Source organism: Aquarana catesbeiana, linkage group LG01 (assembly GCF_042186555.1).
Source record: "Aquarana catesbeiana isolate 2022-GZ linkage group LG01, ASM4218655v1, whole genome shotgun sequence".
Taxonomy (NCBI): domain Eukaryota; kingdom Metazoa; phylum Chordata; class Amphibia; order Anura; family Ranidae; genus Aquarana; species Aquarana catesbeiana.
The window spans coordinates 728,584,553-728,599,324 of NC_133324.1; the positions used below are offsets into that span (position 1 = coordinate 728,584,553).

Here is a 14,772-nt window from a genome sequence, read left to right on the forward strand (position 1 = left end):
AATAAAGGGTTTCCCCAAACTAAAAAGAAACAAAGCAAGGCGCCCTTTCGGCAGTTCAAAAAATTTAACAAACCAGGGGCCAGGTACAGCGGGAAGAAGCATTGGGGACAACAAAATAAGAAAGGCAAGGAGGAATTCATCCTCAAGCCACCTACCCCAAAAAACAAAAAGCAATGACTACCATTAGGTAGGGGGCAGGCTCGCAGCCTTTTCACACCAATGGAAGGAAGGAAGTAACAAAAAACAAATTCATCGTACGCACGATAATGGATGGCTATGCGATAGAGTTCTCCAACCACCCCCCAGCCAAGTATACTGTAACCACGCTACCAAAAGAGAGCGAGCAAAGGCATTTTTGAAATCGCTAGAGAATCTCCTGGATCAAAATGTGATTCGCCATGTACCTCAAGAAGAGGAGCAAAGAGGGTTTTATTCACATATTTTCGCAAGGAAAAAAAACGTCAGGCAAACTGAGGCTCATATTGAACCTCAAACCACTCAACAGAAGCATAAAATACAAAAGATTCAGAATGGAGTCTATTTATTTGGTCAGAAACATCCTTCCTCGAGAGTCGTTCATGGCAACAATAGACCTGCAAGATGCCTACCTACATGTACCCATAAAAGAAGAGCATCAAAGATTCCTGAGATTTGCAATACAAGGGCCAGCTAACACTCTGCATCTGCAATATACAGCTCTCCCTTTCGGCATTTCTTTGGCACCCAGAATCTTCTCAGATTATGGCAGAAGCACTAAAGGGCCTAAGATAGCAAGGTATTGGCATCATACCATACCTACACGATCTACTCTTCTTTGCCGACTCAGCAGAGACCCTAGAGATCAACCTGCGCACAAGTATATCCTAGCTACAGGGCCTGGGGTGGATAGTAAATGCAGAGAAATCGCAGATGACCCCAAGCCAGAGATTGGTGTACGGGGTATGTATTGGACTCCAAACTAACGAAGATCTTCCTAACAGAGGAAAAAAGCAGGAAGTTAACGCAGGCGGTACCCTATCTAACAGAGATCAACGCCATCACAATCGGACAAGGATTGGCAGTTCTATGTTTAATGACGACGTCAATACCAGCCATCACATGGGCTCAAATTCACATGAGACCACTACAAAACTACATCCTGTCACTGTGGGATGGAAACCGCTCATCCCTAGACATATTCCTGTCCCGGACACGGTCAAACAAGCACTCCAATGTTGGCTCCATCCACTTCGATACATCGAGGGGCGCAAATGGACCCAATCCTTTCCTGTCAGGATCACCACCGACGCCAGCGCCCTAGGCTGGGGAGCACATATGGAGGATTGTTTCGCACAGGGAAAATGGAGTCCCAGACGGTCCCAAGCTTCCTCAAACTGGAGAGAGCTAAAAGCTGTGGAAGAGGCATTGAAAGAATTCAAACCAGCAATACAGGGGAGAGACGTAAGGATACTATCGGACAATGCCACAATGGTGGCATACCTAAACAGGCAGGGAGGGACAAAGTCCCAAAGCTTAATGAGGTTGACGGAAAGAATCCTACTATGGGCAGAACTAAACATAAGCTCTATATCGGGAATCCACCTGAAAGGAACGGACAATGCGCTGGCGGATTTTCTGAGCAGGAAGACCGTAAAACACACGGAGTGGTCACTGGACCAATCGGTCTTCACACAAATCACTCAAATGTGGGGGATACCCGAGGTAGATTTGTTCGGCTCCAAAGCAAACACAAAATCACCAACATTCTTCTCTCTAGATCCCACAGATGGGAACAGCGGAATAGATGCTTTCAGTCAAAATTGGAGATGGAAACTGTGTTATGCATTCCCTCCAATTGTGCTAATACCAAGAGTGATTCAAAAAATATCAGAGGGGACTACAGTGATACTGATAGCACCACACTGGCCCCAAAAGGCATGGTTCAGCCATTTACAGAACTTCAGCATCCAACGCCATCTAACATTGCCGGACCGGCCAGATCTTTTATCTCAGGGCCCAGTCAACCATCCGAACCACAGAATCCACAGAATCCTGAAACTCTCTGCCTGGTTACTGAAAGGTTGAGACTCCAGAGCAAGGGACTGTCAGACAGGGTGGTCAATACCATCTTAGACAGCAGGAAACCTGTAACTAGATCCATCTATGAAAAAGTGAGGAAAAAGTTTGTCTCCTGGAACAAAGATAATCCAATTTCCAGCAGGGGGATAATCTCAACGATTCTGGAATTCCTGCAAGACAGGGCAGATAAAAATATCTCCCTGGGCACACTAAAGGTACAAGTGGCAGCACTGTCATCATTCATGGACACCCGACTTGCAGAAGACCCACTGATTAAACGATTCCTGATGTCACTCAAGAGAGCCAGACCAGTTAAAATAAATAGAACGCCTACCTGGGACATGGCCACGGTACTCAGAGGGTTTCTCTCTCCTCCGTTCAAACCGATAGAAAACAGCTCAGACAAATACCTCACTCTAAAAACGGCACTTCTTGTGCCCTTAGTATCAGCCAGAAGAGTGAGCGAAATTCAAGCTCTGTCTATGATGGAACCATACTGTCTTATACATATAGACAAAATAACTCTCTCGCCAGACCCAGCCTTCCTACCCAAGGTCTCTTCAACGTTCCACAGAACACAAAGCATCATCATTCCCTCATTACCAAATAGTATGGATAGCAAAAAAAGAGACACTTACAACAAGCTAGATGTAAGAAAACTCGTGGCATACCTCGAAAGAACAAAGGACTGGCGAAAAACAACTTCTCTTTTTGTCCTGTATGCGGGGGTCAACAAGGGGAAGCAAGCTTCCAAAAATACCATCAGCAGATGGATAAGAATGGCCATACAGACGACCTACGAGGCACAAAATCTCATTCCTCCTGATGGGATCAGAGCACACACAACCAGAGCCTGGGCAACTTCGGTTGCAGAGAAAGCAGGGGCAACTCCGGAGCAGATCTGCAGGGCAGCGACATGGTCGAGCTTCAGTACCTTCTCAAGGCGCTATCGTATAGACCAGCTGTCTGACCAAGACCAGGCATTTAGTCGCAAGGTGCTCCAGTCTCTGTCCCCACCCTAATAAGTATTGCTTGATACATCCTCTCAGATACTGCCCTGGAAGACGATTCGAGAAAATAGTTAGGTACCTGGTAACTCTTCTAAGAAGTCTTCCAGGGCAGCACTAGTTCCCATCCTTGGAAGTTCAAATACGGGATACAAAAGTAGGGGGAGCTTTTTAAGCTAACTGTGATTTCCTTCGGTACTTTATTACAACTGAGGCACACAGGTAAGACAGTGAAATTTATAATGGTGGACTAATGTGTTTCCTGTTTTAGGGAGGAGGAGTCTATCTCTCGGATGCTGCCCTGGAAGACTTCTTAGAAAAAGAGTTACCAGGTGCCTAACTCTATTTTTTTTTTTAAAAACAAATTTCATCACTTTAGGCCAATATATATTCTTCATATTTTTGGTAAAAAGAAAAATCGCAATAAGCGTAAATTGATTGGTTTGCGCAAAAGTTATAGTGTCAATATCAAAAAACCTGGGCAATGTGGAATCAATTTATTTTATCCTCAGAGGGCATCGCCCTTAGAACTACTTGATGAGTTTAATTTACCAGTTACCATAATATGTGGAGTCGTCCTGAATCAACAAGAGCCCCCCCCCCCCACCTCACTCCTGTCTCATTTCCCTCCCTTTCCCCCTCTTTCTTTCTCTCCCACCCCCCTCCTTCCCATATGTATTGTCTAGATCTGTCTGATGCCCCCCCCCAGGCACTGAGGTTTGGCCTGGGTGGGATGGGAGGTGATTGGGGGTTGGTGGAGGGGAGAGGGGTGTGAGGATATTTTATGTTCACCCCTTACTGATAGAAATTATCCAATACATGCTAATAATTTTGAAATGGAGGTGTGCTCGGCTATGGCCTTTTTATACTAGTAATGGCGGTGATCTGCTATTTTTAGTGGAACTGCGACATTACGGCAGACAGATAAGACATTTTTGACACGTTTTTGGGACCATTGACATTCACTTAGTAGGAACAAACAATATGTCTCCTCTCCCCCTGACAGTACAGGGATTTATGTGTTTACACATACAAATCCCCGTCCTGGCTCTTATGCCATCGATCGCACCCGGCGGCCACGTGCAGCGGGCGTGTGTGTGCCCCCTGGCGGATCTTGAAGGGAACAACATACCCATATGGGGTTTCACCCAGCTGTGCCATTCTGCCGACTTATATCGGCGTGAGCCGGTCGGCAAGTAGTTAAGTGTGTGTGTGTGTGTGTGTGTGTGTGTGTGTGTGTGTAAATGCTGTTTGGGCAGAAGCATCGGGCGCTACCTCACTGTTCTGCACTGAGCACATTTTCCGCCAACATAGACTTGCAAAAAGGGGAAAGGTTTATGCACCGAGCGGACGTCATCTGGGTGGAGTGACCTTAGGTCCTGCCCCGTGCCTAGTTGCATAACCACTGCATGTAAGCAACATGTCTTCACTAAAACACAGTACAGGTGACCTCAGCCCATAATCCCCTAGTTATTTCATGGGAGTTCAGTATCCCTGATGCTTGTAATCTGGGATCCATATTGTTATAGGGACAAGAGAGTTGAGATGGATCGAACTAGGGGTGTGTCAACATCCCAGTTATTTGATAAAGAAGATGGGTGTTCCCCCTTACGGGACTTTAAAGGCCCTAGTGGTTGTAAGACCATCACCAATAATACATAGTAATAGAAAAATATATCATTTAATTTTTACAGAAGATAAGTCAATATTGGCAAAACCCTTGTTCGTAATCACAGAGGTCAGATGTTTCTTGTAGTTGGCCACCAGATTTTGACACATCTCGGGAGGGATTTTGTACCACTCCTCTTTGCAGATCCTCTCCAAATCACTAAGGTTTCGAGGCGGACGTTTGGTAACTCGAACCTTCAGCTCCCTCCACATATTTTCTATGGGATTAAGGTCTGGAGACTGGCTAGGCCACTCCAGGACCTTAATGTGCTTCTTCTTGAGCCACTCCTTTGTTGCCTTGGCTGTGTGATTTGCTTCATTGTCATGCTGGAATACCCATCCACGACCCATTTTCAATGCCCTGGCTGAGGAAAGGAGGTTCTCGCCCAAGATTTGATGGTACATGGCCCCGTCCATAGTCCCTTTTGATGCAGTGAAGTTGTCCTGTACCCTTAGCAGAAAAACACCCCCAAAGCATAATGTTCTTGGGGTAATAGGCAGCATTCCTCCTCTAAACACAGTGAGTTGATTTGATGCCAAAGAGCTTGATTTTGGTCCCGTTTGACCACAACACTTTCACCCAGTTCTCTGAATCATTCAGCTGTTCATTAGCAAACTTCAGAAGGGCCTGTATATGTGCTTTCTTGGGCAGGGGGACCTTGCCTGCAGTGCAGGATTTCAGTCCTTCACGATGTAGTATTACCAATTATTTTCTTGGTAACTATGGGTCCCAGCTGCCTTGAGATCATTGACCAGATTCTCCCGTGTAGTTGTGGGCTGATTCCTCACCGTTCTCATGATCATTGAAACTCTCACAAGGTGAGATCTTGCATCGAGCCCCAGACCGAGGGAGATTGACAGTTATTTTGTGTTTCTTCCATTTGCAAATAATTGCACCAACTGTTACTTTCTCACCAAACTGACTCTCTCACCAAACTGCTTAGCGATTGGTCTTGTAGGTCTACAATCTTGTCCCTAACATCCTTGGACAGCTCTTTGATCTTAGCCATAGTGGAGAGATTGGAATCTGCTTCTGTGGATATGTGTCTTTTATACAGGTAACAAGCTGAGATTATTGTGCTCCTAACCTCAGCTCATTACCTGTATAGAAGACACCTGGGAGACAGAAACCTTGCTGATAGGGGATCAAATACTCTCTCATTAAAATTGAAATAAAAATTTCAACTTTAAATTTTATAGCTTTTTGAAATGCGTTTTTCTGGATTTTTTTTGTTCTGTCTCACTGTTGAAATCTACCATTCAAATTATAGATTGAAAAGTTCTTTGTCAGTGGACAAACGTACAAAATCATCAGGGGATCAAATAAGTTTTTCCCCTCACTGTATATACTGGATTTTTTAATTTTATACTAGTAATGGCGGTGATCAGCGACTTGTAGAGGGATTGCGTGGACAATCTGACACTGGCACTTTTGACACTTTGTGGCAACTAGTGACATTAATAGAGTGATCAGTACTAAAAATATACACTGTCACTATACTAATGACACTGGCTGGGAAGGGGTTAAACATCTCATTCACAGAGTTCTGTGAATGAATCAACTACAAGTACCAACATCCTTGGCCAATGTCAGCTTGTAGTTCTCATTGAACTACCAAGGCTCTGAGTGCTCTGGTAGATCATTGTGTGAAACCTGTGTGAAAATCTGTACGATGTACTGGCAGACAGATTACAAAGACAGTCTGCAGGAGTCCGCTGATCGCTGGTGCAATGCTTTCCAGGCTCCCCTAAAAAAAAAAAAAAAAAAAAAAAGTACCTGCAAAAAAAGTGATTTTCCCTTAAAAAAAAAAAAAAAAAACTTATTCTTTAACGGAGAGGATATCGGAGTTGATTTGGCTGCTCAGCCTGCGCTTGTATTGAGCACCCAAGTGCTTCCATGTGCGAGGGTAAACTGAAAGGGTATTGCAAAGAGGGAAGACACATTAAGGAGTCAATGCTGCTCACCCCAATATGGACAAGAAAAATGGGAAAAGGTCCCCCGAGCGGGGTTTTTAGGCAGCTAGCTATAGATATGAGCAAGGCATTAAATAAAAAATTAAAATGCTTTATTGAAGGGTAATGAATGAATGTAACAACATAAAAATTTATAAACCTACTATTATAAATTTTTCTTTTTTCTTTAGCAAACTCATCCTCTGAAGAGACCCCAAAATTCATGGGTCGAAACGCGTCAGGATTGTTATGCAATAGCCTTATCATATGCTGTGTATAACCTATGTTTGCTATTATATGTATTTGGTATGGGTATTTTCCCACTGCAGCTCCCAACTTATATTTATATGTTGTTACATTCATTCATTACCCTTCAATAAAGCATTTTAATTTTTTATTTAATGCCTTGCTCATATCTATAGCTAGCTGCCTAAAAACCCCGCTCGGGGGACCTTTTCCCATTTAACTGAAAGGGTATTTTCCTCATTTGGGTCTGGTGCCTCATTTACTCGCTCAGCAGACACGCTTCTACTGAGCGTTGAGAGCCTGACACGCCTTTTTTTTTTTTTTTTCCTGACAAGCACCCAATCGGTGCTTGTCACACTTCAAGGTCTTACCCCCTCCCTGCTAGTCCCCGAGTGCGGTGCTGGAGACAGGCAGGGAGGTGAGTAGGAGATAAACCATGCAATGTTTAAAAAAAAAAAAAAAAAAAGGGGGCTTTATGGCGAAAAACTTTTTTTTTTTTTAAAAGCCCCAGACATTTCTGAAAAATCACCTCAGATTTAAATGGCTCTCAATCTGTTAGCTGTCAGTAATGTTAATCTGTCATGACAGAGTGGATTTCCTCTAGAGGGATTCCTCCACCACTGCAGTAGACCACTTTTTTACAGAGCCTCTGGAGCAAATGTCTGTAGTCTTGTGCTTTTTGCAACAGCAAGCATTTAAACGTGACTCGTTGGGACTAATAGTCTGTACAAATGTGCAGTGCATGCAATAGACCAAACAATTTCTCCAGCACTCAAAAGGACAGTCACCGGACTCAGACATGGGAAACCAACTTTACACTGCAAAAGAACAGACGGGGGGGGGGGGGGGGGTTGGTGCAAACGCCTAGTGCATTACCCAAGGTTTATTAACCCTTTTGCCGAAGTACAGACCTAACGGTGGGGGGGTATCACACACAATCTGATGGCTGCAGCTACCGGGATTGTGTGTGAAACTGACAGGCAGACTAGAGTATTCCTGCGGCTCCGCTGCCACACGAAAAACGCATGCGTCAGGGTGCCTATGCATGAAAACGTTGATTGCGATACACATGTTACATATTGCCACGCATGCCAGAGTGAAAGCAATAATTCTAACACAAGAACTCCTCCATGACACTAAACTGATACCTATAGGGGGCTTTTGAAGCGTCGCCTATAGAAAATATAGGGTACTGAAGTTTGACGCCATTTCACGGGCGCACAAAAATGTAAGGTTTGATATTTATTTACTTAGCACAACCTCGTTTTTTATGTTTTACCAAAAATTTGGGTAATTTTTTTGCGTTTGCTTGCCCTAAAATTGCAAATACTGCTATTTTATTCTCTAGGGTGTCCTGCTTTCAAAAAATTATTTTTGTGCGTTTTGTGTAATCTTCAAGCCTATAATTATTTTTTTAACTGGTTCCCGACCGGCGCACGCCAATGGACGTCAGCAGAATGGCACGGCTGGGCAAATGGGCGTACCTGTACGTCCCTTTAAATTTGCCACCATGCCATCGCATGCGCGCTGGCCGGGAGCTCTGTGAGTCGGGTCGCGGGTCCCGCGGATTCGATATCTGCGGGGATACCCGCGATCGTCTCACGGAGAAGAACGGGGAGATGCTAATGTAAACAAGCATCTCCCCGTTCTGCCTAGTGACAGTGTCACTGATCATAGCTCCCTGTGATCGGGAGCTATGATCAGTGATGTGTCACAGCTAGCCCATCCCCCCTACAGTTAGGACACATTTAACCCTACAGCGCCATCTAGTGTTAACCCCTTCGCTGCCAGTCACATTTACACAGTAATCAATGCAGTTTTAATCGCACTGATTGCTGTATAAATGTGAATGGTCCAAAAATCACGCCAAAATTGTCCGTGTCCGCCATAATGTTGCAGTCACGATAAAAATCAGTGATTGCCGCCATTACTAGTAAAAAAATAATAATAATAATGCCATAAAAACTATCCCCTATTTTGTAGAAGCTATAACTTTTTACCGCAAACCAATCAATAAACGCTTATTGCGATTTTTTTTTTTTTTTTTTTTTTTCCCCTCCAAAAATATGTAGAAGAATACGCATCGGGCTAAACAGAGGGGAAAAAAATGGGTTTTTTTAATATATTTTTGGGGGATCTTTATTATAGCAAAAAGCAAAAAATAATGCTTTTTTTTTTTTTTTTTTTCAAATACCACTAAAAGAAAACTCTATTTGTGGGGAAAAAAGACGTCAATTTTGTTTGGGAGCCACAGCTGCAGGTACTGCCTGTTGGGGAGAGAGAACGCAGCCCTCCATGAATACGGGTGCTTTGCTGGGTAGGGACGGGTTAGAAGATTCTTGCAGTGCTACTCTAAGACCCCAGTGACATTTTGGGGTGTTATTATGGATGGTTTTACTCCTTCTCGCTTTTTATTTTTTTCCTGTTGTCCCCTTTTATCAGTCCTGGGTTGAGGTATACCTTTTAAACCTGGCTACCTATGTTGGGGTGCCTCTCATTTACCCTAACCGTTTTCCAGTCTGTCTGGTTTGTTAAAAGAAAGACAACTCTGGAGTAAATAAATGGTCAGACGTATTTATTGCTTCGGTAAATATTTGGTATAATCGGATACATGTTATTTTAAATTGAAAGTGTACAGACCAGGTAGAGTTAAGGGTGCAGATTAGCATGTTTTATAGCAAACCATAAACTCTGGCATTTTACTAGTCCTGTCACCAATTACTCAAATTGTTCTTTTGCAAAGCAACACCAACTAAAGAATTTTCAGCATCTACACTCTGCATGTCCTGCTGCACACTATGGTTCTGTCTGCTGGTCACTATGATGCCCCTGCAGAGCTATAGTGACATAACCGTTGAAACCACAGTCTGCAGCAGGACATTCAGGTATCGAAAACACACCCTAAAATATATACTGGTAAAGATACTTTTGACAAGCGTGCTAAAGACCAAAGGTCAGTGTCGCCATCCAGTGATACTTGTACCTTTTTTCACTCTTCTTTCACAGTATGAATTTTTTAATAGTTTAGCGAGATCGCTTTTGAATTTAGGTTAAAAAATATTTTCAAAATTTGTGTATACTTCTTTTTTTTTTTTTTTTCTCTCAAAAAGGATCCCCCAGATTGGCAAGAAATACTGACTTATTTCAGGGGTTCAGAATTGCAAAACTATTTCACCAAAATTTTGGAGGATGATTTGAAGGCCATCATTAAGCCTCAGTATGTGGACCAAATTCCAAAAGCCGCAAAGGTGTGTATGCAGTGTTTTGTGCTGGAATCGTGAAATCTATAGGGAATATGATTGTAATACGCTTGCATGTCTTTGCCTTGGAAGGGGTAGACGTGCCTCTACAATAAGTTGCAAAGTAATAAAATATTTTTGCTATCTCAGGGACCTGTGGGGACCATTTTAGATCGAAAAGATGAAACAAAAACCCAAACTAGGGTTTGTGAACTGCTGGGTAAGTACTCTCTATGTTCCCTTACATACTGCTACATTACAATAAAATTAACACAAAGTGAGCTTAGTTTTCCCACGCGCCTCAGGAATCTAAAGCTGCCATAGCATTGTTGAATAAATGGGAGAGGACAAAACCGCCAGGAGAACAGTCAAGTGACCTGTCAGATGACTGGCTCTCCTACAGTTAGAGCTCTGCTAAACAGAGAGAATGCTGTGACATTGCACTGTGCGGCTGTGTTTTTGAATGTGCCATAAAATGCAGGCTGCAGTGTGCCCGAGCCCTGTGCAGTATAATGGAGGAGATGGAAACATCTGCCCTCCATTTACAAATGAGCCCCTTAGTGTTTAAGTTGTAGCATCATGTTTTAGCTTTTTGGGTGTCTTTAGCCATTGTCTTCCATGAGCTTTTCACTGTTCTTCGGTACAAAAGATTTTGGTGTTGGTGTAATCTTTATATCTTCTTCTTTGGCTTGGTATGTGTTTTTACTTTGTTGCTTTTTTCTGTATTTGCTTTTAAATATTGAATACAACAATTGACGTTTCAGATCTGACTCATCTGAGGGACAGAAATGTGGAAGACCTTTCTGGAGGGGAGCTTCAGCGGTTTGCATGTGCTGTTGTCTGTATTCAAAAAGCTGACATGTAAGAACACTTGTTTTTATTGGTAAATTAGAAGTAGTCTGTGTACACTTAACTGAATTGTAGTTCTGTCTCATTGCAGCTTCATGTTTGATGAACCATCCAGTTACTTGGATGTAAAGCAACGTCTTAAGGCTGCCATTACCATCCGATCTCTGATTAACCCTGACCGGTAAGGAAAACAAGTGGTCTGCTAATTTGAAACATAATCAGGACTCCCACCGTGTGACAATTTATTCTCAAAATCTGAGATTTCTCCTTTGAGTCCCTCAGAACAAGCATGTAGACTAGAATGTCACAACACCTCTTCATACTTGTTTTGGGTATGGATGCTATTGGATTAGCATTTTTAGCAGTCAGATACCCAGGCATATCCCTTCCCCTGGCACCTGCTGCTAACCTCACTGGCCCCACTTTCCCTTCTCTGCCTGCAGCTGCCGCATGTTTTGACGGTTGTGAGGTGCCGTCGGTGCGAGCTGGGGGAGGCTGGAGCAGGCATGGCTAGGAGACAGTTCAGCGGATCCAGATAGCAGGTGTGTTGAGAGGGTAGAGTCCCTCAGGGTATAAGTACAGCCATGTCCTGGGACCTGGAGGCTGTAATAAGAATACCTTCAAGGTACAGTGTGACAAAACAGGGCTAAGCTCTGCACACTCTGCTTTCAGCATATACAGAAATGTTACATCCAGCCCTGCTTCTGCAACTTCATGGAGCATGCTGGTACTTTTAATTCCTGCTAAAGTGAACACCGTATATGAGCATTAACCTATAAAATTAACACATAGGGGCTTATGGTGTTTGACCAAGCTGCTGTTAATGGCTGAGTACATAACCTAGGTTCTGTAAACTGTCACTCAAGAGAACTTTGATTTTCTTGATAGACAGCTCCCTGGAGGCTCCTGGGAGTATACAGGTTGTGTTCTGCTGTGCAAGTATGTTTCTCTATAAATAATGGACATTGTAGTGCTGGTTTTAGATTTTGTCTGGTCCTGGTATAGTACGATTATAACTGGCTTTGTAGTTTTTCCAGTAGTAGCCTAATTGGAGGTGAGACAACTGGAAAACACAAATGTTGAAAAGGTTGCATGTTTGTAATACATGTGTACCTGGGAGTAGTCGTATTAATTCACTGCATGTATATGCTCTGCTGCCTGCTTAGTAGTTGGCCACAGAGCCAAACTACCCTTCTATGTCAAGTCTACCTTCTAGAGTTACATATGGGACCTCAGATGCTAGTTTATTTACGGCAATAAACTACTTGAAGCTGTAGTAAACGGCAAAAAATAAAATCTCCCTGCAAATGTCATAATGCGCATGGCATATTAGCACATTATGAAAGACTTACCTTTAAAACTAATTCCTGCAGCGGCACGCTGTCACCATTGATGGGGCTTCTATCTTCACCCAATCTTCTTTCTGAATTTGCCCTTGCATGGGTGGGGGCGTCACCGCCACGCCATGGCTCTCTATGCACGGCACGCCATCCCCTGAGAGCGCAGTGCACGTTTAGGAAATATTTACTGTAACTACAGGTAAGCCTTCTTATAGGCTTACCTGTAGGTGTAAATAAAAAATGACTTTACTACCACTTCCAGGTATGGATTCCAGATATGGATATGTTGTATGTGGTTGCATTGGTCCAGCTCAAGCCACTGTAAATATGCATGTACTTTACCTGGCCGATGTTCCTGGAAGCTGTAAATAACTCAAGTAGATGCCGTTACTCCAGTGAACTCCACTTTCTTTTGGGTTCTGTGCTGAGCGGCTGTCCTGCTGGATTTAGATCACAGGAGTTTGGCCATTTGGCACCATTGAATGCAAAGTGTTCTCTGAATGAGGTGGAGAGGCAGGGAGTGACCTCATGCTCTTCTTTTCATCCAATCAGAAAATTACAAAATGCAAGTGTTTTAAAATGCAGCAGGGGCAGCTACTCAGTGCATGAGACCCAGAAGCAGTTGGAAATCACTGTAGTGGTGTCTGTCTACTGCAGTGATTTCCAGCCCCTAGGGGCATAGTCCAGTTATTGTATTATGCATAGTTATATTGGCCCAACTTGGACCAATGTAACTATATAGAAAATATCCATACCTAGAATTCCTTAATAACTACATTATATCTGCTTCACATCCTTAATATTACAGCTTCTGTTTAATTTCTAAAATGTGTATATCAGACTTAAAACTTTTTTTTTTTTTCCCCAGTTACATCATTGTTGTAGAGCACGACCTCAGTGTTTTGGACTATCTTTCTGACTTCATTTGCTGCTTGTATGGTGTTCCAAGTGCTTATGGCGTAGTCACTATGCCTTTCAGCGTCAGAGAAGGTAAGTCTTCCTTCGCTAACATTGTAATAGAGTATGCAATAAATCATGTTCTCATTCATTTTTGTAATGCCAATATGGGTTTGCGTATGTTTTAAACGTTTTTCTTTTCAGGTATCAACATTTTTCTGGATGGTTATGTTCCCACCGAAAACTTAAGATTTAGGGACACCTCACTGGTTTTTAAGGTGGCAGAAACTGCCAATGAAGAAGAAATAAAAAAGATGTGCATGTATAAGTACCCGTCAATGAGGAAGCTGATGGGCGATTTCCAGCTGAGGATTGTGGCTGGAGAGTTCACGGACTCTGAAATCATGGTCATGCTGGGAGAGAATGGTATGAGCAGATTTTGACTTTCTACACCTGATTTAGTAAACAATTAAGCCAGGTTGCTTAGTGTGCAGGCAGTCCCCGGGTTACGAACAAGATAAGTTCTGTAGGTTTGTTCTTAAGTTGAATTTGTATGCAAGTTGGAACAGGTACATTTTTTAGGTGTAACTGCAGCCAAAAAATTATTGGAGTTTTGATTAACAAAGGGAAGGGTTAACTAGCCATGCAGTGATTTAGGATTGCTAACAGGTCCACCAGAAGCTGGAAATAATTACTGTGGCATGCTGCCACCTACTGTGCCATACTGCCGCATGCGGTGAGCAGCAACGTGGGCACCGGTGGTTTCCAGGACCAGCATTGAGTCACGGTGTCTTTGTATATATGTTGGTTGTTTGTAACTTGGGGACTGCCTGTATATAAATTATTTTTTAGTGCATTATTATGCATCTCATGGCGTGTGTGGTTTTTTTTTTTTTTTTTTTTTTTTTTTTGTCCCATGTTTACTTTTTTTTTTTTTTTTTTTTTTTTTCATCTCATGAGATGTAGTCCACATGCAGGATCGCTGCATTTTCCTTATGTACGCTTTTGTACATCCTGGATAGTGTTTTACTCTACTTCGACTGACTGTGACTCCTGTATAAAGATGTGATCGTGTTTAGCCATCCCCCTCACCCCTTGACTGTTCACCAAATACCTTGTATCTTTCAATTGATTCAAAGAAATGATGGAATTCTGTGAATGCCCAGGGGAGATGAGCATTTACACAACGCTGTCGCTTCCTTGTCCGCTTTTATAGCTGCAACAGGCCAGAAGGTATAGCAATAGTTGTACGATCCAGCATGAATAAAAGTGTAAATATGAAAGATAAAGCATCGATCCTGCAAGGGGAATACCCTTCACGGGTGGTAACCCTTTTACACTTTTATTTAAATGTCAATAAAACATCTTTGCCTGAAGTTCTGCTTAATACTTTTGGCAACCAGTGGCATGGTAAGTATTTCAACACTGAGTAGATGTGTGCTTCCCATTTGACAGTCTTTAACAGAATTGTATCTGTTCATGGGGTATGTGCTGATGTGTGCAATTTCATATGTA

The 14,772-nt window shown here is 42.8% G+C and overlaps 1 protein-coding gene across 2 annotated transcripts in view; it reads left to right on the forward strand.

Annotated features, from left to right (window-relative positions):
• ABCE1 (ATP binding cassette subfamily E member 1) overlaps positions 1–14,772 on the forward strand; it is an 84,809-nt gene that overhangs the window by 30,995 nt on the left and 39,042 nt on the right. For both annotated transcript variants that reach the window (XM_073604468.1, XM_073604477.1), the window contains 6 exons: positions 10,043–10,180; positions 10,322–10,391; positions 10,936–11,032; positions 11,112–11,201; positions 13,229–13,350; positions 13,462–13,683. In XM_073604468.1, coding sequence (XP_073460569.1) covers positions 10,043–10,180; positions 10,322–10,391; positions 10,936–11,032; positions 11,112–11,201; positions 13,229–13,350; positions 13,462–13,683 — 739 coding nt within the window. The remainder of the gene's footprint in view (positions 1–10,042; positions 10,181–10,321; positions 10,392–10,935; positions 11,033–11,111; positions 11,202–13,228; positions 13,351–13,461; positions 13,684–14,772) is intronic.